This window comes from Leptinotarsa decemlineata, unplaced genomic scaffold (assembly GCF_025532065.1).
Source record: "Leptinotarsa decemlineata unplaced genomic scaffold, Ldec_3_MD MMD2_tig00026282_RagTag_RagTag, whole genome shotgun sequence".
NCBI classification, from domain to species: domain Eukaryota; kingdom Metazoa; phylum Arthropoda; class Insecta; order Coleoptera; family Chrysomelidae; genus Leptinotarsa; species Leptinotarsa decemlineata.
The window spans coordinates 11798999-11824248 of NW_027412668.1; the positions used below are offsets into that span (position 1 = coordinate 11798999).

At 33.9% G+C, this 25250-nt stretch overlaps 1 protein-coding gene and 2 non-coding genes across 6 annotated transcripts in view; 1 reads left to right on the forward strand and 2 right to left on the reverse strand.

The window, feature by feature from the left end:
- Window positions 1-72, reverse strand: TRNAD-GUC (transfer RNA aspartic acid (anticodon GUC)). The gene has a single exon. It is a non-coding gene; the product is annotated as a tRNA-Asp (tRNA).
- Window positions 73-17895: 17823 nt separating this feature from the next.
- On the forward strand, window positions 17896-17968 carry TRNAR-CCU (transfer RNA arginine (anticodon CCU)). Its single transcript has one exon. It is a non-coding gene; the product is annotated as a tRNA-Arg (tRNA).
- A 5554-nt stretch (window positions 17969-23522) lies between these two features.
- cyr (cypher) overlaps window positions 23523-25250 on the reverse strand; it is a 77770-nt gene continuing 76042 nt past the window's right edge. For all 4 annotated transcript variants that reach the window (XM_074179819.1, XM_074179818.1, XM_074179820.1 and 1 more), the window contains one exon: window positions 23523-24625. In XM_074179819.1, the coding sequence (XP_074035920.1) occupies window positions 24321-24625 (305 nt within the window). In that variant the 3' untranslated portion in view covers window positions 23523-24320. The remainder of the gene's footprint in view (window positions 24626-25250) is intronic.

A 25250-nucleotide genomic window follows, 5' to 3' on the forward strand; every position in this document is an offset into this window, starting at 1 on the left:
CTCCTCGGCGGGGAATCGAACCCCGGTCTCCCGCGTGACAGGCGGGGATACTGACCACTATACTACCGGGGATATATTTAGTTCTACTAAAATTTAGCTACTGAGCAATTATACAAATACGATTCAGTAAAATTCAGTAATTTATGAATAAAAGTATAATTTGATCGTCGATAGTAAAAATATATCACCAAGAGACCTGATTTGAATTTGCAATAATTTACGAAATAGATGCTAATAAGAATAAATGAAGTAAGCGGACGAAAAGTAATTCTCATAAATTCATAATAAACCTGCACCTCAACCTAAAATTTTCAGAACAAAACAAATATAAGTAAAAGTTTAATTAATATACTGTTATCTACACTTAGATACAAGTCGATATCTATGAATATGTATTTAAAAATGATACCTATCTAATGATAAAATCTGTGTTGTCGAAAAAGGGTAGAAGTATACTTTTTCTGGAAAAAACATATCGTAGGAGATCAGAAATATACTGTGACAAAAATTTTTTTGAATGTAGTAACTTACGTATTTTGATGCGTAGATTACGAATCCGAAAGAAAAAACCGGCGCTCTCCTTTATTTACAAAGTTACGGCCCTTCAAAGTTCAGAAAAGGGCAACTTTTCAGCCTTCTTTTTCACAAGATAAACTATTTAAAAACACAAGCATTTATTCACTAGGTCACCTTCACAGCTTATTCCTCCTTAATTGACACTTTTCAATTCAACAATCAACATTTTTCTCATAAAATACTTAATTTAAAAACGAATGCTTCTTCTGATGACATTCATCTATTTCTAGGTTAGTTACTAGTGACATTTCAGAAAAAAGCTGTTGGTATTTGCCGTCGCGCCTACAATTTCAAATTCGTAGATTTAGATTTTTAGTTTGACGTGATCAATACACCAGCAAAAACCAATTAACGATCTAAAGAACGACGGCAAAAAACATTTGAATTACTTTAGGAATATTCACAACATCTGTCGTACCAACTATGCCATTAACCTTAAAAACGTAAAATACAGATAACCAAAAGCAGCTCTATACATTTCTTAACATTTTTATTGGAAAAATGTTGATTGTTGAAGTGAAAAGTTTTAAGGAAGGAGAAATAAGATGAAAAGGTGTTTATCTTGTGAAAAAGGGCCGTAACTTTGTGAATAAGGGAGAGCGCTGCTTTTTTATTTCGGATTCGTAATCTACGCATCAAAATATTTAAGTACACTCAACAATTTTTCCAACATTTCCGGGTGCCTTCAAAACAAATATTTACCAACTCGAGACACTCGGAATCAAACCCTTGATAATTTTCCTAAACTATCAATGGTTTTGATAGTTTTGCCGATGTTATAATAGTCCTAACACTAGTCCACTAAGGAATATCTTCCAATAGTTCCAGTCGCACATTCCAATCGATTCAAGGAGTAAAGTAGCATCTATAAGGAATCAAACCATTATGTCTTACATCGGAAAAATATACTCGTATCCATTAAACCGGTACATTTGTACATTTAATGCTACCATATTTCTCAAGATATCAATTAAAGATACGTAAATGACTTCATAATTTCAAGAGAAATATTAAGGCCCGTCTGAACGGAATGAAATTGTGTCCTTTTTTTCTTATAATTGGGAATGCCGTTGTGATTTGCTGTTTTGAAGATCCTTTCAGGATCACTTTTGAGTTCGATTAAATTTATGTCGTCTCGGCAACAGCTGCAAATGAGGTTATTACTGTCATCATACTTTTATTTTATGGTAAGAATTGTGATCGTTCTCACCAACTAAAGGTGATAATAATAGATCATTCTTATCAGATAGAAGTAAGTAAATATTTTTTTCATTTCCAACGTGTTGATGAATTTTTGTGTGACTTCTTAAAGGTTGTATAGGTAGTGTAGAAGGAAAAATTTGTAGCATGGAAGAAACTAAAATTGAAAATGTAAGGATTTATATAATGCTACTCTCTCAAAAGTCGAAACTTGTGCGAGCTAAGGACTAACGAGGTCTTACCTTTTAACCTGTGATTCCTAAATCTGAAAACTTAAGGTCTTCCAACAGGGACTTCCGAACATTGACAACTAATAACGACCATATTGTTGAAGTTACATCTGGATAGATATAACATTCAAGAACACGTACAAATAATAAAGTTATGTTATCAAAATGGGTGTTCTTTTCGGGCAACGTACCGCGTGCTTCGCCCATTTTACGGTCGCCATAATCGTCCTACCGAGAGGACTATTTGCAATGTGGTAAATTTGACTCCATTGGTTCCGACCAAAATCCGTATGTCGACGAAACGCAAAATCTACCGAAAACGCCGTCTGTGAGAGTGCAGGAGAATCCAAGGCAGTCGATTTCGCGTTGCTTACAAGAACTCAGCCTATCATAGACCACAACTTGGAGAATTTTGCGTCGTGACTTGGGTCTGCACCCGTGCAAAGTGACCCAGGAATTGAAGGTAAACATCCTTAGACAACGACGTGTGCTCTCTGGAGCAGTTGGCAACTGACACTAATTTTCATCGAAAAATCATCTTCAGCAATGAGGCCCAATGTAGGATTTGGGACGATACCAATAGGTGCAGATGAAATCAATGCGAGCGTCTAATGTATCCCGAAAAAGTTACTGTTTGGTGTGGATTTTGGGCTGGCGGCGTCATCGGTCCATATTTCTTTGAGAACGACGTTGGTCAGGCCATCACTATCAATGACGAGCTCAGTAGGTCAGTGATTACCAACTTCTTTTGGCCTGAATTGTGTAATCTGGACAGCAACGACGTGTGGTTTCAACAGGACGGCGCTACATGTCACACAACTCATGTCACATTGGATATTCTGCAAGAGCAATTTGAGTGCTTGGTCACCTCATGTGGAGGTGATATGAACTGGCCCCCGATATCGTGTGATTTGACCCCGTTAGACTTTATCTTGTGGGGTTTCCTTAAGTCGCAGGTGTATGCGAATGAGCCACAAACCACAGCGGTCATCGAAGCCAACATAACCCATGCGATCGGTCGAATTCAGCCTGATTTATGCGCCAGAGTCATGGAAAATTGGACGTTTTGGATACGCTCCACCCAGAGAAGACGTGGCAGATATATGAACGATGTTATATTCCACACATAATGGCATGGTCTTCTAAATGAATAAAAAATGTCGATGATATCACACACACACTTCGTTTTATTTAAATTTAAAGACAGGAATCGCTTAACGAATTATCCTATAGTAACTAAGACTAAGTAGATATACCCAAGAATAGTGTCCCGTTTATGTACTTGTTTTCAATCGAAAAAAAGCGTTGGAGCAATACAACATGACCATAATCATTTCTTCATTTGGTGTTACAGTACACTACTGAAAATAGTTCCATTGTTCACTTTCACATCCATTTCTTCAATTTTCATAATAGATACAAAATTGACACGATCGTTTGAAAATTAGAATTTGGCCTATATTCATTATCATTTCCACCCAAGCTCTTGTAGTTGTCAATTGAATGTTGGACAACTTTCTGAGGCGTATTTCTTAGTTTCAATCTAGTTTCCATAAACGATATTATCAATTTGTTATGGCTGAACTCTTGAGTTCTGTGTTTTGGGTTTAGCTATCAGGTATACTGAATAAACAACCTGCTGTTATAGTATTTCACATACTAGGGAAAAGTTTCAGGTGACACAAAGTGTTAGATCACAAATCAAAAATAGGTTCAGAAGTAAGTCCTTCAACACCTATCAGGACTTGTAAGTGCTCCCATTTATGCCATCAACGTAGATGGCCAGTTGACTGGAAAGAAATAATAACAACTGCGTAGCAATTTTTTATATAATTATACAAATTTCATTATAAACGACTCACAAATTTCTCAAATAAAAAGAATACGTAGGATTGGATTAATGGATGCATCAATAAACCATAATGATATTTTTCCTTTTCAGTAACTTCTCCGTATTCCTTCCGACACGATTTTCATGATATTACAAATTTCAGTGAAAAAATATTAGCGTTTCAATGATTTTATTTCGATGCGAACACATTTTCGAGTACTGAGTAACATAGAAATCACAAAACATATGCTTTTCCCATTTAAAGAAAAGAAGCAGCCCAATGGATGAATCCATTTACAGGATATAATATAATAATGCAGTATAAATAAAGGCTATTACTGGAGTTTTTCCCAACACGAAATAAAGGCTACTTAAACTAGCCTTTAGTCAAACTGCAGTGCTGCTATTAAATACGTCATGATCGCCGAAAAAATCATTGATATGGATGTAATGTTCACGTCGAAAAATCCAGCAGCCGAAAACGTTGGTCTCCAAGTAGCAGCATATTCAGCAAGTAATGTAATTTTCTCCCTGGCTAGCGAATTTTGAATATCGCTGCGGTGAAGGTTGCATATATCGATGAGTTTCTCGTTACTTTTCTCGACATTGTTACACGAGATGATCAGTATCAGTGTCGAACCCTGTAATAAATAGATAATTATACTAACACATAAACCAAAGTCAATAAACTTTGCAAAAATCACAATCTTATGAAATTTTTTAAGGACAGATCACAAGCACTACAGGAAAATCCTTAAGGCGCTTCAAGAGCGGTGCCTGTGCGAAAGTAGCGATTCACGTTGGATTTGAATCGCTGGAGATTGAATTCATTTGGAAAAACATTCTTAGGAAGTTTATTCCACATAAACGCCGTTCTCCAAATGGAAGAGTTCTTGAACACTGAAGTTCTAGGTGTACTGAGTTGAACCTTGAAACGATTAGGAGCCACAGTCCGTCGTGTATTTCTGATATGTACCGCTTTTGGTGGAATCAAATGTGCCAAGTCACTTGAACACCTCCCGATTTACTGAAGTCATGAACAAAGAGATTATTTCTCAGGAAGTGTCCCACAATTTTTTTTTGTTTGAAGGTGAGAAGTAGAAAGCCAAAATCTTTTGATATAACATTTGCTAATGCTATGCTATTGCTAAAAGGCGGCGCATTTGAGGCGCCGAAGCCAAAAGAGGAAAGATAGCGAAAGTGATAGGAGTGGCAGCAACTATAAGTGCACCCTCCTTCTCCTCCACTCCACTCCTCCAACAGCAAGGGCACTTCCTGCGGTGGGCGCCAAGATCTCCGCCTTGAATAAAGGCAAGGAACCGGCTGCCCCTGCAGGAAACCGCCCTCTATTAGGGGAACCCCAGGAAGGTTGAAGAAGCTGCGCAATGACAGTAATGTCGCTGCACCTTCCAAAACCTTCGCGGAGGCCGCCGTGAGATACCTCAAGATTGCCAAAGAGAGTGTGTGTAATATGACGATGTTATCAGTAAGAAGTCTGAGCCGTGGTGCTACCCGTGCGAAGCCGGGGAGATTCCATCAAAAACGCTGCCCAATCCCTTTGAGATATAACAAAGTAATTCACTATGTATTATTAACATTTTATCTAGGCCTACAAACATTTCTGCGTTAGCATAAGTCTGTCTTTCAAGAATAGCGCAATGTACTCATTTTAATGTTTAAAATAATGATCACATACACTGTGGCAATTGAAAAGCTATTTAGATGAACACGACATTAATCCATATCAAATAAATACGTTGGTTACCTTAAGCATTTCATTCACATTTTGATTGCTTTTAAAACCATATAATTCAAAATTATATCTAATAGATATCGCAAAATTAAAACTGTCGCGCCAGAAAATGAATTCATGCGGCCTGACAAACCAAAGCGACACGAGTGCTTCATCACACGTGTCGCATCGGTTTCTGAGTCCTCTGGTTGCAGTTGCATTGGGTAAGTTTTAACGCTGCCCAATCCCTTTGAGATATAACAAAATTAAATCATATAATTCAAAATAATATCTAATAGATATCGCAAAGTTGAAACTATCGCGTCAGAAAATGAATTCAAGCAGCCTGACAAACCAAAGCGACACGAGTGCTTCATCACACGTGCCGCATCGGTTTCTGAGTCCTCTGGTTGTAGTTGCATTGGGTAAGTTTTAACGCTGCCCAATCCCTTTGAGATATAACAAAAATTAAATCATATAATTCAAAATAATATCTAATAGATATCGCAAAATTAAAACTGTTACGCCAGAAAATGAATTCAAGCGGCCTGACAAACCAAAGCGACACGTGTGCTTCATCACACGTGTCGCATCGGTTTCTGAGTCCTCTGGTTGCAGTTGCATTGGGTATGTTTTACGTGGTGAAGCAGTGTTGAAGATAAGCGGTTAACTTCAACTTTTGACGGATGGAATTGGAAGGATTTTCGAGTTAGATAATAAGACAAATGTGTTATTCCGAAACTTCGAAGTTCGCTGATAGACTTTCATGTAGCTAACATTTAACATCGTAACCGTTCCATATAATATATTGTGTAGCGTTCCTATGAATAATATCTGATTCAATTTCATAACGAGTGTTTTGACTACCATCTGAATAAAAAAAGGGATCTTGATTCATGTTCCTGTTCTTAAGAACTTTTTCTTTTGTGTAATTGAATGTTCATGTGAAAGTAGTTGTTTCGGAAGGGTTTTTTCTTCCAGTTTTTATCTGAAAGTGACTTTTGTGCATGAAATATACATCTTTTTGAAGAGTTTGGTTCCAACTCACTTGCTTTCCTCCTTCTTTTGAAAGTTATTCCTTTGGAAGTTATTATTTATATTTTTCAATTTGAAAGTTTTTTTATAAGTGAGAAATATATTATAGAAGAAAATAATACAAATCACGAAATTATGAAACAACAAAAATTAATTGGCGCTCCGGGGCGACTTCATCGATTCCAGTGGCGCATTTGCTTTTTCAGCTGCAGGAAAACCCGGAAAAACCGGCTGCACCACATCATCTGGAGATTTTGATCTGCCAATGTCCTCTCTTTCATAAAACAAAATGTAGGGTGTCTCCAGAGGCTCCAATAAATTCATGACATCGCCAGAACACTTAGTGACACGACTATCGTCAAACTTAAACCAGACCGTTTCGTCTTTGACCAATGCATAATGACCAGATTCAACGCCAGAGTCACGTGAAAAATGATTGCATGAAGATTATAATAGTGGTCTGCTAGATTGAAGGGTTCGTCTATTTCGAACCTTCATAAGAGTTTGGTGCTTCCATTAGAGGTTGAATCATGTTTGAAGATCATCAGTGTTATTATTAGATTGACTGGTGCCTCAGCTATACTTGTTTTCTTATAATAGTCACTTAGTTTAAGAATAAGCTTTCCACGGACTTGTTGAATACTCTTCGTGAGCAAACAAATAGCAGAATCAATACCTACTCCTGACCGCTCTGGATTGAATGATTCCGCACAGTCTATCTCGTCTTATGTTTGTATATATTTTGCTGGAAAAATCCTCACTTTGTAGTAAATGTTCAAGAAGTAGCAAATACGTATGTGACTTTCTGAAACTTCAACTAGCGTTTCCTAATATATGACTGATAACGATTAAAAAGTTATCGATAAGTTTCTTAGAAACTGCTTTTATGAACTTGTTTAACCGCACGGGAGGTTTGATGACTTTGTTACATCTTAAATATGATGGAATATATATATTTCATTTCTGTACTTTCCGTTTCTCTGATAAACATTTCTATTAAATGGCGATATGTGAAAATCAGAAAATCTGAAAGTTTAAAATGATCTGTTTAAAATCTGTTTTCCCGTTAACCAGCTGTCGCACCACTACGAACGACAACCCTCAGAAATCGAAACTTGTGCGAGCTAAGGATTAACGAGGTCTTACCTTTTAACGTGTGATTCCTAACACGAAAGTACCTTGAAAACTACGAAAAAAAATCTTCGGTCACTTTTTTGGAAACTGTGACACATCCAAACCTCCATTCGTTTACGTAACATATCGGCATATATTTCCCAGGAAATTGCAGAGACAAACAAAATTTCTCTTAATGTCGTGAAAAGTAAAATATTCAGGAAAAAATGAAAAAGGAAATAAAAATTGTTAGAGAAATTGAAATTACGCCAGAAACTACGAAAATGGTCACTCGTTTTGGCGTAAAGAAGCGGATTCGAAACAATAAATTAATTTTGGAAAACACATATATTTGTCAAGTGTATTGACATAAATCGATGAGAAGTTTCAATAAACATAGCATAACAGGATTCACCACTCAGAAACAATAATCCATACATAACCAGAAACCATGACTTGCAGAAAGTACGAATTTCCGTACTAAGTAAGTCATCAACAAAGTCCAGCTGCACATCTATGGTTTCGCGTTCTTCTAACTACAGATCTCTAAGAGGAGACGGAAACATTTAGGAAAGAATGTAACAAACCGTATACTCATTTTCCATGTCTGTACTGTGAAATTTAGAATCTCATTTATAGATTTGTTCATAAATGCAGACTCATGATATAAACATTCTATTACATTCCAATTCTGATTCCTGTTGGTTATTCCTGATATATTTTTTTTGTTTCAACTTTTACCTTTCACCAACTATTGTATACGAAAAGCAATGCACAGAACAAATTAAGGTAAAATAGGTATCATTTCTACTAACCAAAAAAAAAGTTATAAATAACACCAACGATATCAAACGGGAAAGTAAGAAAGCTGTTGGCCTTTCAACATCTCCTTTTACATTCTTTACTAACCACATAATCGTGTACAGAAGATATACGACCATCGATGCTATGAAAATGAAGATATTCCAACTGAAAAAAACATTTACTTCTTCCATCAATCTTCTCATGGTTTCGTAAACTTCATGTACTTTATCTAGCCTCGCATTGAATTTTTTGAATTCAGAACTTCTTAAAGTTGTTCCCTCAAAGACTACTTTTGCGATGAATCTGAATCTATAGGTCAATATTGTGGCTAGAAATCGAACGAAAATTAGGATGAAATTTACGTAGATATGAGTCATTTGAAATGATACATTCAAAAAATAGAACGGATAATCTTGATTTTTTCTCCAGGACAGAACCAATCTCATTAGTTGAAGGGTAACATGTGTGAAGTAAATTCCAACAACTTCCACGGTATAATATTTGTATAATTTTTTGCTTCGTTTGTAGCCGAGTTTGTTAAATATGGCTTGCATTTTTTCAAAGTGATGAAAAAAGAACCACCAGTTACTGTTCCAAATGAATCGACCACAAATACAAATGCTAATTAACGTAATTTCTGAAATTACTCCTAAATATAGTAGCACTTGTATTACGGCGGTATATTCCATTTTTTCAATTTTTTCGGTAGTTATTTTCAAGGCCAAAAAAATATAAGTTAGCAAAATTACTGACTGTACAAACAGAGCAATTTTTGATACATCTCTTGTTTTGGGGATAACGCCAATATATTTGCCTATTGAAAGCACCACAGTCTTGAAAAAATCTGCGTCGCTGCTACTACTCAAAAAAACATCTTTGTATAAACGAAAATGGGATTTCTTAGTTTCTTCGTGGTCTAGAATTTCTTCCCCTGCTGACATCGTTATTTGCATTACCTTCAATGACAAGTGGAGTTCCTGATTTTGAACAGAAGGGCACAACTGTCACACATGGAATTTTTTTAATAATTCAATGTATATTGTAAAAAATGTAGATGTTGCAGGTAGATTTATGACACGCAAACATTCATTACGCTTCTACCGAACAAGCATTTTTCTGGATGCTTTTAATTTATTCATTTCCTATTTAGGCCGTTTCTTTGATCATGTGGTTATATTGCTATTTTCTAAACCGTAAGAAATATAAAAACGATTGAATGGGAAGAAAAGGTAACAATTGTGGGGAACAGTACAATAGTCAAAGAAAATTTACAGATACTTTCGCTCTTTTCGAGTTATACAGGAAAAACTAAAATGATTATTTTGGTTTATTACGAACAGAATTGAAATTAAAGAAAATCGAAAATAAAAGTTGTAATATTAAATCTTTGATTGAACGTTTCGTATCAATAGGCCACCGTCACCTTTTTTTCAAGTACGAACCGTCTATAAAATCACAATTTAGTGGTATTTCACACTTCATAGTGTTTCATTTAAAATGAGTAGCATCATCAGTAACAACAATCAAACAGAAAAACTATTCATTTTTTCATTACACGCTTTATATTAGCTTCACATGTATGTATGTATGTTTGTTTGTAACTCTCAAGCTCGGGGTCTGTATTGACAGACTTATTATTGCTAGATCTATTCGCGGGCAGATGGCGCTGTACGTAACCCCCCTTGATATTTCTAGATCTATTCACGGGTAGATGGAGCTGTACGTAACCTTCTTGATAGGTTGTTCAAAAGAAAATCAAAATAATATATATATATATATATATATATATATATATATATATATATATATATATATATATATATACACAGTAGAATGGAATAAAGGGGTCTCTCTACTGTACATTTCTCCAGTCACTAAATTTTATATATATATATATATATATATATATATATATAAAATGTATATATAAATAAATATAATATATATATATATATATATATATATATATATATATATATATATATATATATATATATATATATATATATATAAAAAACACGCTTTTAAAGAACATCGAACTAAAAAGTAGAATATATTTTTTTAAATAAGCTTAAAACAATAACAATCGAAAAATACTAGTATTATTGTGACAAAAGCGTGGGCGCTTTGTGACACATTTTTTGTATATCTAGCGCCCAGGCTTTTTTCATACTAGAATTTTTCGATCGTTATTTTCTTCAGCTTACCAGTACTATGTTGCTGTATCGCTGCTGTTCCAATGTTTTGACAGAATCAGAATAAACGAACTTAGACATGTGCATCGTTATAGAACAGTGCTTTCAAAAAATTGTTCTGCAGCGCCATCTAGTGGCGAGTTACAGAAAAATTGATAACCTAAAAACCTTCTCTATGAAAAATTACTTATACATGTCAAGTTTCATCACGATCGGTTGAGCGATGTAGAAGTTTATCACTTACCAACCAACCAACCAACCAACCAACCAACCAACCAACCAACCAACCAACCAACCAACAAACATTCATTTTTATATATTAGATTTGAAAAAAAAATTTGAACTTTTTAGTTCGATGTTCTTTAAACGCGTGTTTTTTAGTTTTTTAAACTATATTTATTTATATATTAAATCGTATTGACTGTTAATCATGCTTGTAAACGTGTACGAGTGTGTATAAAAATGTGTTCAACGAGTTGAAATTATTATTATTTGTTGTGTCTTATGAATTATACAGATACTAACCAAGAAAAATGTTGTGAATGATATTCTCATTGCAATGGTAGCTCGTGTTAGAATACTATCATGTTTTTCATCTTGGGTACTCCTAACAATCCACAAAATGGTTTGTAATAAAAATGCGACAGTCAGTTCCAGAAAAAAGAAAATGTGCCAGCTGAAAAATACATTGACCTCGTCAATAAGTTTTCTCACGGTTTCATAGGCTTCATTCACTTTATCTAGACTTTCAATGAACCCATCATGATTAGAAATTCTAGATGTCATTCCTGTATAAACTACCTCTTCAATAAAACTGAATCTGTTGGTTATGATAGTTGACAGAAATCGAACGAAGGTGGCGATGAAGATGACGTAGAAGTGGGCTATTGCGAAAGTGAAACTCAAATAGTAAAACGTCAAGTCTTCATGAATTCCAGTGAAGAGGCCAGCTCTGATCAAATGAAGTGTTATCATTGTGAAATTTATCGCAAAAACTTCGACGATGTAATATCCGTACAACTTCTTGCTTCGTATGAATCCAAGCTTATTGAAAATGACTTCCATTTTTTCTATGAGGCGAAGAAACTTGGCCCAGTTCTTCTTCCATATCGTTACACCAAAAATACAAACACTTGTAAGGGCAATTTCAGAAATTATTACTAGATGTAGTACTACTTCTAAAACAACGGGGTAATTTTTCCGGTCACTTCTTTCGAAGACGAGTTTTATGGCGAAAAAAGTGTAAATTGGAAAAATTATCAACTGTGCAACCAGAATAATTTTTCTTGTCATCCCACTTGTCATTGTTGGAATGATTCCGGAAAATTTTCCTAACGAAATCAATACTTTGTTGAAAAATTCAACGTCACTACTGTGAGTCAAGAAAGCATCTCTGTACATACGAAATTTGGTTTTCTTTGTTTCTCCAAATTTCATTATTTCTCTTCCTTCGTTGTAGAGCAATTTGATTTAATGAATTTTTAACTAATCACGCATGAAATAAATATAAAACACGCATCAATATAATCTTGTAATGCTAACAATATCCAAGCTATCACGATATCATGATTGGGAAGGGGATAAATTATTTCTACCGTAGTATCAGATGGTTATGTGTTTCTACTCACTTTGCTTTTGTTATACGGATACGGTTTAAATGTATTTTCTATTTCAACTTTTATCCTTAAGAAACTTGCATATGAAAATACCGGAGCTTTCGATACGATGAATGAAACATAAATTATAATTTTAAACAAGGTTTCATATACAGGACGTTTCAACGAAAACTTGATGCCCCCTGTAAGTCAGGAACAGTATGATCGAAAATTTCAAAGGACACGTCAGATAGACTTAATTTTGATATGAAAACAATGCATGAAAATTCGCCCCTTGCGGTCAGCAGCTCCCCCCATATTTTTTTAGTGGCATGGGAGATCGAGTGATACATCATTTGATAGGTATTTTATCCCCTTATAACCTCTATTTTTTTTCGAAATTACTTCATTTGTTATCGATAACTGAAATGTTGAACGTATTATTTAAGATAAAACAGAAAATGTGTTTTATTGAGCAAATCAACAAAAAACATTATCAATGAGAACAAAATCAATGGATACGACCATACAATAATAAATCGACTCTCGAAAGCTTTTCTTAAATTATTAAAGATGTCCGGGGTCAGCAATTGGTATTCCCGAACAATTATCTGTCTCAGCTCTTACAGATACCTACTTATAAGTCACTCAATTATTAGTCTTCCTGTAACCGTTTTGACATGAATGACATGAATTTTTGTTGGAGCTAGTTATCGCCGAACAAAAAGAAGATATTTTTGACAAAATAGTCAAGAAAGCCAAAAAATGTATTTCTCATCTTTTGGTGGTTCTGATAATATATCCCTTCCCACAAGTGCACGGTATGCGGTAAACCCCTGCTGTGCTACTAATAGTAGGTCTCTTTTGTCGACAGGTAGAAAAGGGTCAATGAGTGTTAGTGACAAATTACCTAATTCAGGTGCAGATATTAGTACTCCAAACTACCTGACACAGCATAAATACGCGTTACGAAATCATAATATTCAGTCTTCGGATATTACCCAGGTACATCCTGGGTACTACTGAAGAAGCTAGCCACTCGCGCTAGCGAAACGTCAGGTAGAAATTCCAAAAATCCACGGCCTTCAAACCCGAAAAATGGTGACACTGAAAAGTAGATAGTGTCACTCCTTCACAAAATATTGATTATTCACCTTTTTCACTGTATTCCAACATAGTTTATTGTTGCAATCTATTATCGAAATGATGAATGTGCGAAAGCTGCTGCAAGAATGAATAATACGTATCATCCAGACCACAACCCATACAACAACGGATATCTTATGGATGTACGATGGATATCCATTATATATCCAATTTATATCCAAAGGATATCTCATGGACATCCATAAGATATCCTCAGTCCACCAACTTGGACGTCCATAAGATATCCGTGAAAGACGTCCATAATATATCCGTGAAAGACGTCCATAATATATCCGCAAAGGACGTCTTTAAGATATCTGCCATGGACATCCATAGGGTATTCGTGAGTTAATCCATAAGATATCCATTACGGACGTCCATGAGATGTTCTCCGTGGACATTTATAAGATATCCTTCATGGACGTGTATATTTTATATTGTTATAATTGATTTTGGTAGACATTTGTGGGACAATAGGTGACGAGTGTTTCCTAATAGTAGATTGAAACATTTTGGGATGTTATTCGACAGTAAATTTTAGTACGAAAAGCTCATATATAAATATCTGCTATCAGCAGCAGTTGAAAAGAACAATATATAATGTTGATTCAAGTGTATTTGTGTTAACATTTCATTTAAACTGTCAGTTCAACAAGCTCAGTATTCTATATAGTATTGAATAACGCAAACATATTACTTCAATATTGGAGATATAAAATAGTTAAAAAAATATAATGGTTCATTTGTTTTTCGAGGACCTAGTATACCATAATTTGTAGAGCAACTGAATAGAAAAGAATTACTGTAAATAATTTGTAATGAACATATTCAATGATTCCTAATATAAAAAATTTAACTATTCAACTAAATTTTTAAGGAGCTGTAGCTGCCTAAGAAATCATTTTATGATTTTCAACATTATAAACCATCTTTTATATGAAGGTTCAAGTTTTAAAAAAAAAAACTTATCCAAAAATATCAGTCTATATTCTTCAGTACAAAATAATATTAGTCTGCATATTATTCAGCACAAACAAAATCCATTAGAAAAATGATATACTAACAAAAAATCGTTTTGAAAACAGTAGCATGGAAATGAAGAAATTATCCTATCTAATAAAGAACATTGAAAAGAAAATGACGAAAAATAATTTAAAAAACTAATAAAACTTTGGTAAACAGTATCACTGAAATAACTTTAGAAACTCATTATATTTTTGTTATGGGTAGAATAAAACACTGTTTTGGGTTTCTTCTACACTAACATTTTTCTTCAGTGATGAAATATGTCTCTCCTTAGCTCTTCTCAGCCATGCTTTGATAGCATCTTCTGTAGATTTTTTGTTTTCTGATACGCAACAAATGTCAGTTCTGCAAAAAAAATATTTCCCAATAAAAAAAAGGATACAGCATATTTAAATATGCTCAATTAAACATTCCCTCAACTTCATTAGTTAACAAATTAATATGTGTTACAGTGATTAATTGTTTACAGCCTTTTCTTCACCAAACAGTTTGGAAAAACAAAAAATACCGATTCCATAAAAGAAGAATTACCAAAAACATAGACAAAACCTTTGATGATGTGTACACCATCCACAAACAGTCAGTTAGAAGTTAGAAGGGGTAATTATAATGCCTTGGGTATTTGCCTCATCAATTCTGACAGACAAGACATCATCAGTAGGTTGGGCATCAGTGATATCATCACTACTCGAAGTGGAGGAAACTGAACTGGAATATTCACGAGGTCTTATATTGGAAAATGATGAATCATTGGTGTCGGTAGTCTCCAAACAGGTGGATGATCCTGCACTGCCTTGTAATGATTTTAACTCCTTTCTTGTTCTCTTGTATATTTTATGGAGCATTTTTTTTTCCTTTAACATTTTGTTTTTCCATCTTTCATCACTATTCAAAATGCGTTTTCGTATGAAAATTTGATTATATAGCTATGTCAGGTTATAAAATATTTAATGGAATATTTACCTGCTTGGACTGCTTTTAATAAGATTTACAAATCAAACACCGATTCAAATAAACATCTAAATGGGATCATAACAACTAATTAAAACACTAGGTACTTCACAAACTATGGACCACACGTGTCTCTTTTCTCAGTCTTTGACGTTTGACCAGGCAATTCAACATGCAACATGAAACGTCAAACGGCATGCTCAGTTGCACTTACAGTGTTGCTACAGCTGTTTGACAAGAACTGCATGGTAGATCAGTGGTTTTTGAGCAGAGAATTGGTAAATATTGGTGAAAAGTACATATCAGAAAAATAATAATAAGTCATTTAGATAATATCCAGTCATGTCTGGGAGGATATCCAGTTTTTCAATATCTTATGGATATTCAATTTTGGATATCTTATGGTTATCTGTTTTGGATATCTTATGGATGTCAAAAATATGTCCTCGAGAGAATATCCAGTTTTTGGATATCTTTTGGATATTCAATTTTGGATATCTTATGGTTATCTGTTTTGGATATCTTATGGATGTCAAAAATATGTCCTCGAAAGAATATCCAGTTTTTGGATATCTTATGGATATTCAATTTTGGATATCTTATGGTTATCTGTTTTGAATATCTTATGGATGTCCAAAATATGTCCTCGGGAGAATATCCAGTTTTTGGATATCTTATGGATATTCAATTTTGGATATCTTATGGTTATCTGTTTTGAATGCCTTATGGATGTCCAAAATAGGTTCCCGGAGAATATCCAGTTTTTGGATATCTTATGGATATCTAAAATAGGTCCAAGGATATTCCGACTTGATTTGCAAATAAATTGGATATCCATAAGATATCCAGTGTTATCTGGGAACTTAGTCATCAATACGTTTAACAATAAATGGATGAATTTGGAACCACAGCTTCTGTTGACAACAAAAAACGTAAAGTAAGTATTTCGTCCTGTTAGAAATGAAGCAGTCTATCAGACAAGTAGCTCGAGCGTCTGGTGTATCAACTACTTCTGTTTTTCGGATTTTGAAAGCTCACAAATTGTATCCTTCTAAAACTTAGATGATCGTGATCTTCGACTTCAGTTCTGCGAGAATTCAGCAAAAAATTGACCAATGTCCGGAACTTATCATGCAATAACGACTTTCATATTCACTGGTGAAGTAAATAGACATATGTACGAGAAAGCATCATGACTATTCGCAGTCCCCAACTCCAACTTTGAGAATTCCCAATAGAAAAATATTCGTTTGAGTAGGTTGGATTTGAACTCAGTATCTTTGGATGATGATGTTTCAATTCACTGATATTCACAAACTGAAAAGAGATTATTCTAGTTCTCCAAAATAGTAAACTTTTGCTCGATTTCACCGACCTTGTAGGTCTTACTGTTTTCGAGATAGAAATAATGGAATCAGCTGGAAAAACGGCCTGTATATATGTCGTTATCCCTGTCTTAATTCCAATCTCAAAAGAAATAACAATATATTGCTGTCTGATTGTATTTTAGTTCCTCACGACATTCCCAATCCAGAAAAAACTAACAGAATCATATTGAAAAAAAAATTAGAATTCAATATATATATATATATATATATATATATATATATCACTCGATAAAATCTCTCTTTGTATTTATATCCTGGACCCGGATGTCACGCAGGTAGCTATAGCTGCCTACGTGGTCATGTTAGATGTAGCCTGGGAATTCTAGGTCTTCTAACTGGAACCACAAATGTGCGGTTGGCTCCTGTTGTTGACTCCGTGCATATGTGTTGTTTCCTGCTTTCGGCAAACAAGTGTTGCCCATCTTTACACTTGGTTGCACCGCGCTGATGAGGCCAATAGCCAGAAACACGTGTCCGCGGTTTGCCCCACTTTTGGAGTGTTGTGTCCACTAATTGGTTCATTTTTTGATTTTTATATCATACTCACTCGATAAAATCTCTCTTTATATATATATATATATATATATATATATATATATATATATATATATATATATATATATATATATATAATATATGAAGCATAAATAGTATAACTAACCTAACCTAACCAGACCGAACCTTACCTAACCTTGCTACCCAACTAACTAACAACTATAACTAACCTAACCTAACCTAACTAGACCGAACCTTACCTAACCTTTCTACCCAATCTAACCTTAAAATACCCTTAATACTTACATCTTGGTAGGAAATGAATAATTATAGTTTATCAAAATATTTATGAAAAATCGTTTTCATTTATAGTATTCCATTTTTAAATCAATAGCAACACGTCTATATAGTCTTAATAGGGGGTCAGCTATATATTTATATAGTGTGTCACAATACTAAACTTTACCGAGTCCTAACATAATTATGATTGGAACTATTAATATAATTATTAAAGAAGAAATTGATGCTTTGGAATCGAATTCACCTTCATTAACCATTAAACTCAGAGTAGTAACCAAGCCCCTGTGGCCTAATGGATAAGGCATCGGCCTCCTAAGCCGGGGACTGTGGGTTCGAGTCCCACCAGGGGTACGCATTTTTTTTTCGATTTTAAATGAATAAAATTTGATCATTTCATTGTATCCGGGTAATTTTGCCTTGTACTTTGCCTAAATTTTTCATATTTATGTAACAGACGATAAAAGTAACTTCTCTCTTGTATTATCTTCTGTAATGTATAAATAGTATTTATCTATACTGAATGTCCGGTATAGATAGTGTTATCTATATACTTATACCAAATAAAAGTTACCTATATGGCACCAAAAAGGTCATATTTCAAAATTTGTCTCAGATATACAGGGTGTTGGATTTTTGTGTGAGAGTAAATGATATACTTTTTTTTAAATGGAACAACTATTTTATCATTAGAAGTAATATTGTTTAAATTGAAAAAGGTTAATTTTTAGGAGAGATTATTTTTTGCGAAAGAACGGTTTTGGCTTTCTGCCTCTCCATCTTCATAAAAAATGTGGGAAACTTCCAAAGGACGGAAGAAAGAAAGCAAATAACTCCAAAATAAACTCTTTGAAAAGATGTGTAGATCCAGATACAAACTGCCAATATTTTCTTGCATACGGCAATAAAAATAACAAAAAGCAACAACATTTGCTTTGATATTGCTCCAGTGGAAATGTAGCTTTCATATTATTCAATAAAATTTGACATTAATTCAATATTGTATTGTGCATTTGCAACAATTCCATTTTATTTTTTACCAGACACGGTTACACTAGCATCATCAACGAAACAGGATAATTTCTTGACTTTATGTTCGTTAGTATCATCAGACATTTTTTTAATAAGTAGGTACAACAAAAAAATATTGGCCACAGGATACTACTCTGTGGCCTGGCGTGCCACTATTCACTGCAAGATAACCTGATCTGGATCTCATTTAGGTGTTAGAACTATTCAATTGGATAGAATAGCCCCTTATACCAAGAGCTCGTGATTTGGAATATTAAATGCATTCGAGTAGTCCAAAAAATGCCTGCTGGATTTAGTGTCTTGTCTATAGTCCGTTCATAATTTGTTGATAGCTCACTGCAAGTTTGACCCTCATTAGAGAACTGAAATACAGAGAGGACAGCTAATATGATATAATAACAAAAACCAAACTAAAACTGGCAGTTTAAGATGTTTTCGACTAACCCACCTTGTATCTGAAGAAATACAATACAGCTATAAAACTTTTAATCCGATTATGTAGGTATTTTGAGTGGAAATGAGTGACCAGTGTCGTAGAGTATATGATTAAAACATTAGTTACTTTAAATAAATAAATATATTAATATTCTTAAACTGTAGGTACTGTAAACTGTATTTTTATTTTGAAAAAAATTCTTTATTTTATTCAAAAATAATAAGTTACTTGCAATTTGTAAAAGATACATTTATTTAATTAATACCTATTTTTAAATGATATAAACTACGATTACTTACAAAACTTTTCAAATTCAAAATAAACAGGATCATCTTCGGAATCCGAGTCGTCTTGCAGGTTAATAATTAGCGGTTGTGTCTCTACAGTCGCATCAATTATATTGTCAAGATCCCACATTTTTTGTTCTTCTTCTATTGCATGTCTTACTGCATCTCGCCAATTTTGTTCTGTAATATGTTGTAAAGACTCATATAACAATTCACGTACAGCTTGTATTTTATATGACGTATTTTTTTTAGCCACATAGCTTTTAATTTGTGCCCAAATGAGTTCAATTGGATTTAATTCGCAGTGGTAGGGTGGAAGTCTAAGGACTGTGATGTTTCGTCTTTCCGCCATTTTGTCAAATACGTATTTCTTGAACTCAGATTTGTGTTGCCGGGCAATTTTTAAAAGTTCTACTTTAACCATTCCATCTTCGTAAGGCAGGGACCTATTCCGCAGCCAGTCAATGATATCCTGTTTCTTCCACGCAGTCGTTGGAAGTCTTTCAACTAGTCGTGAATGATAAGGTGCATTATCTAATACTATAATTGAGTTTGGTGGTATATGTTCAATCATCTGCTCAAAATACTCTTCGAAAACATCAGCTGTCATCTCCTCGTGATAGTCTTTTGTGCTTTTGGATTCAAATTCCAACAAACCATGCTTAGCAAATCCTTTTTCACTGCCAATGTGAGAAACTATTAATCTACTGCCTTTACCAGAGGGTGGGGAAATACCAGTAGACCAACCTTCCATAAAGGCTTGCCTGGAGCTTGATATATTTTTATCTGTCCAAATTTTTGTGAGAGTATGACCTGCGTTTACCCACGTTTCGTCCTGATAGTAAATTGGCCTTCCTTCAGCCCGAAATTTTCGTATAGATCTTAGATACTTTCTTCTCCAACATATTATCTCTTCCCGGTCAATCAAAAGTGATTTTCGGTCTGATTTCTCCCACCGGAAATTTAATTCTTTTAAAACTTGCCACAATTTGGTTCGTCCGACATGAGGCAAATCCGGGTCGTCTCTAACTTCTTGTAAAATTTTGTTTAAGTTGGGTATTTCTTTTTTGTAAAAAAATTCGTGAATTTTCCTTCGAATACCATTTTTGGCAAATTCATCAATTTCAATAGGTTTTCTCCCCCTCTTTAAGTATTCGTTTGTATTTGGGTTAGCTATATCTTTTTTTTTTCTGATAGGAACCTATATATTGTTGACTCCCCTACGCCCGTCATGTTGGCACAACTCTTGATTATGTTCTGAACAGTGTTTGTGGGATTCTGAGAAACCAGAGCATCGTGAACGTTCAAAACAATAGTCTTCTCTCTTGGTGAATAGACAGACTTACTGACTGTACGCAACAGTACCGGTGTAAAACTTGATGATGTTGATGATGATGACGAAGCCATCGCAAGCAATCAAACAAAACAAGCAGGAACGAAAGGTACGTATATGTTTGTAGGAATATGAAAAAAAGTTACTCACGCACTGCACAAAATTCGCAAAATAAATATTAGAGACGTTAATTACTGCCGTAGACGCCGAAACACCAACGAGACGTAAATTAAATGCGATTAAAAAATGTACTAAACCAAAAATTATTTTCGTTCGTAACAACTTCACCCTTTCAAGGCAAGTTTCGAATATAAACTGAAGCTTTATATTTAATGAATAAACACCTCAGGAACGACCGCATATGATTTTACGAGTTTTACGACCGTTTTATGACTTGGGCCCTCATTTTGTGCTATCGACAAATTATGAATGGACTATAGGTTACTCAATGATTCTAGCATCCTTTTTGTATATCGATACCACCGGAAAAGCGCCTGTAAAGATCGACAATATAATCGCCTACAACATTGTTCGACAATTTTATTAAAAAATATTACAAATTTTCTTAAAAGTCTAATAACTAGAATTCTAAAATTATTGTCTAATACTTTCCCTTTCTCAGAAAGTGTTAGACAAAAAACCCAAAACCTTATCCCAATAACGATGTAGTGAGTAGGTATAATGAGTGGTGAAAAATATTTCGAAAATTCGACAGTAACAACAAAAACGGTCTCAAATATTATTTTTTACCACTCGATACCATTACTTATTTCAATCTAATTTCTATGGTAGTCTCAGATTCCATGGAACATTCGATTATTTATAAAATATGATTACTGATTATGTCTAGTAATAATGTGATATGTTTTCGGTACATTATCTAAATAATTAAAAATCACAAGAACCTTGAGTGTTTTTGTATGAACACCTATTCATAAACTGAATTATTACGAAAAATTAAAGGAATATCTCATGAAAACTTATTTGAATTCGTACAAATGTTGACATAAAAGTAGAAGGAATGCATATTCTGATTGTGTTTTATTAGTTGGCCATTAGCTTTTTGCCTTGAAATCAACATAATTATATGAAATATAATAAATGAATGAATGAATGAAATAAATAAATGACAATTTATCTAGAATAATTGAATCTGTAGAACTTCTCTACCTTTTTATCAATAGGGAATGGAATGCAATGTTAACAAGAAATAAACATCTGATTTCCTTTTTCTCGTAGATGAGGAAATTTGAATCTAGTGAAAAGAAATTTTATTTTCTTGTATGCCTAAGAAATTAGGGAAAAAAAACCTTTCAAAAATCAGGAATATAAAATTCATTGGAAAATGGAAAACCAATGTTATTAAAAAAATATTGATCATTTTATTAGGAATATAAGGTATACGTTATATTCCTAATAAATTTTCTATCTAAAGCAAAAGAACTTCAAACCCACTGACTAATAAGAAACATAAATTTTCTGTTAAGTTTTTACTTTATTCTTTCCACATCCATTTCGATCAGAACTTGTCATCATTTCCATATAAACTCACTTTTCATAATTTCTCATTATATTTATTTTGCTATTTGAACATTTTTATTTTTTTGATAAATCACTGTTTTTCACTATAGTTTTGTTGAAATAATATTTTATTCTTTTTTCCTTAGCACCCAGGTATTTGTAATAATGTGTGGATATTAAGTAAGGAAATTTATGAGAGCTCAAATATTCTTGAGAGAAAATAAAGAATATTTCCATATTTCCAATTGAATAGCGAAATCATCAGAACTATATGATAATACTTTGACAAAGTAATGAATATGTATAATTTGAAACTTGCCATTTATATTATTTTCCACCCTCTTTCTTTGTCTTCCCAGCTTGATCAAATGAAGAAAGTTAACTCATCAACAAGTAGATATATATTGTTCAATTGTTATGTTTGCAGTTATGTTGTGATATATTTTTTTTATTTCACTCTGTATTGATTCGTAAAACAATTTTTTTTATTCACTCCGTTATTGATTTTTTAGAAACAATAAAAAAAGCATTCTGATATACTGATAACATTGAAAACAAGCGAATAAAGTGGATATAGAGGATGTATTGAATTGATTCATTTCTTTATTCATTTATGTATGGTAATTTTGAACTCAATTGTCAGTTGAAAGGGTCTCAAATGGTCCCATTTTCACATTTAGCGTTCATCTTTTCTTGAGTGGTTGATAAAGTCTCAAAATAGTTTCAAAAGTTCTGCAATTGTATCCTAACATTTCCTTCCGATCTATCTGTAATAAATTTAGGATGGAATAGAGTGAAAGCAACAAGTTTTTACTTTTTTCTCATTGTCGAAATATCAGAGGACAGATACGATAAACAAAAGTATAATGAAAAAATTTCATCACCCCAATTTCTTTTCTTTTTGGGCCAAGTGGTATTGAATCATTCTTTGCTTCATAATAATAATATTGTGAATATTTCCAAATGTTTCTTCCATTTCAATACAAAGTTATAAAACTAATATACTTAATATAATCAACTCGCAACTCGCCATAGTTGACCAACTTCATAAAATACAATCTCTAAACTATTCTTATAATAAGGTAACTTAACTAGCATAGTACAATGTAATATAACCCATTGATCACTTTTTCACTGCATTCATTTGTCATATACGATTTCAGAATAATTTCAAGTTTAAAAGGAATACGACTATTGACATCATTTCTTACTTCATCATTTTCTTTCTACTCCATATATTTCAAAAACGACATGTAAAACCAAGAATCTGAATATACTTATTTAGATTTATCTAGTTTGTTGGTTGGTTCATGTTGAAAAAATCGAAAGTAGATAGTAATGAAATATACACAGGACGAAATATAGAGTCATGGTATTACACTAGGAACTTTTCTTGATGATTGAATAACTTACTTACTTCATGACAGATCGAATGTGATCAGATTCATCAATTGACAAATTAATTTTCAATTGATTGACTGAATCGTCTTCGAATAACCTATCAATAGACAGAATAGATGAAACCCTGGTCTAGTGTCAATGATTCGATATTGTTTTGTCAAAGTCTATGATCGTTTTAGTTAGGCTAGAATTGACAGTTGTTGATAGATGGTAAATATACATCTGAATTTATCCTTTTCAATTATTTTTTTGTAAGGTATTCATCAAGTATTGAAATGGATTCAAGTGTTCCATTATACTTCCAATTGTCTAAAAATAATCAAGGGTCAACTTATAGTTGTCGTGTCGGTAATTATTGAATTTTGCTAAGATGATGATATATATTGAATAACAATGTAATATGAATTCTAGCCGACTGATTTCAACAAAGATATTCACAGTACAGTGTGCCTTACACTACGGTTTCTGAGCATTTTGTTCATGGAGAAGTAAAAACATTTAAACCATAAAATTCACATTCATCTATAATTTTTTCTCACATATTCGATTTTGTAATTTATTCAAAGCCTTTTCGAATGACTTAATTACTTTTAAGCTTTTGGATAATATATATATCCAGCTTGAAGTGACGTAATAACCGTTATCTCGCCCCCAAAAAATAAACATTACATTTCTCTAGACCCACCAAAACCTTCATCATAAAATCCTTCCGTATTGCATTCTCCTCGATGTAGAAGCTCCCTGCGCTGTACACGGACTGTCGTGGAGGAGCAATCTGCTCCCGAAGGCAGATCCACTCGTACTGCTGCTGGAGAAGAGGCTTCTAGAGTAATAAGGAACGTTGCTTCCGTACCTCTTCGATTTCAAAAGGGAACATACCGCTACGATAACGGCTATCAAGAAGATGAAGCCCAGAATACAGAATGCTATGGCCATTTTGTCGGGTGATACGCAGAAGGTCCTGTCTCCAGGAATGTTGGTAAATGGGTACAGTTCTGGATCTGGAAAAGTAGAGTGTACTCAAAAACAATAATACTAAATGAATATTACTAGTGATTTATCCCAACACCAAATCGTTATTTTTAACACCCAACACGTCCAACACCCAATCTTGTCCAACCCAAATCGTTTAACCCAAGTCACTAACCCAACCTCGTTCAACCTTACCTCATCCATCCTAAATGAGCTAACCCAAGTTAACCTAACCTCTTCCACCCTAAATGGCCTAACCCAAGTTACCCCAACCTCGTCCAACCCAAATGGACTAACCAATATCAACCCAACCTAGTTAAAGCTAACCTCGTCTACCCTAAATGAGCTAATCCAAGTCAACCTAACCTCGTCCACCCTAAATGGCCTAACCTAAGTCACCCCAACCTCGTTCAAGCCAAATGGTTTAACCCAAGTCAACCCAACCTCGTTCAATCTAACCTCGCCCACCCCAAATGAGCTAACCCAAGTCAACCTAACCTCATCCACTCTTAATGACCTAACCCAAGTCACCCCAATCTCGTTCAACCCAAATCGTCTAACCCAAGTCATCCCAACCTCGTCCAACTCAAGTCACCCCAACCTCGTCCAACCCAAATGGTCTAACCCAAGTCAAACCAAGTAACAATGAAGGCT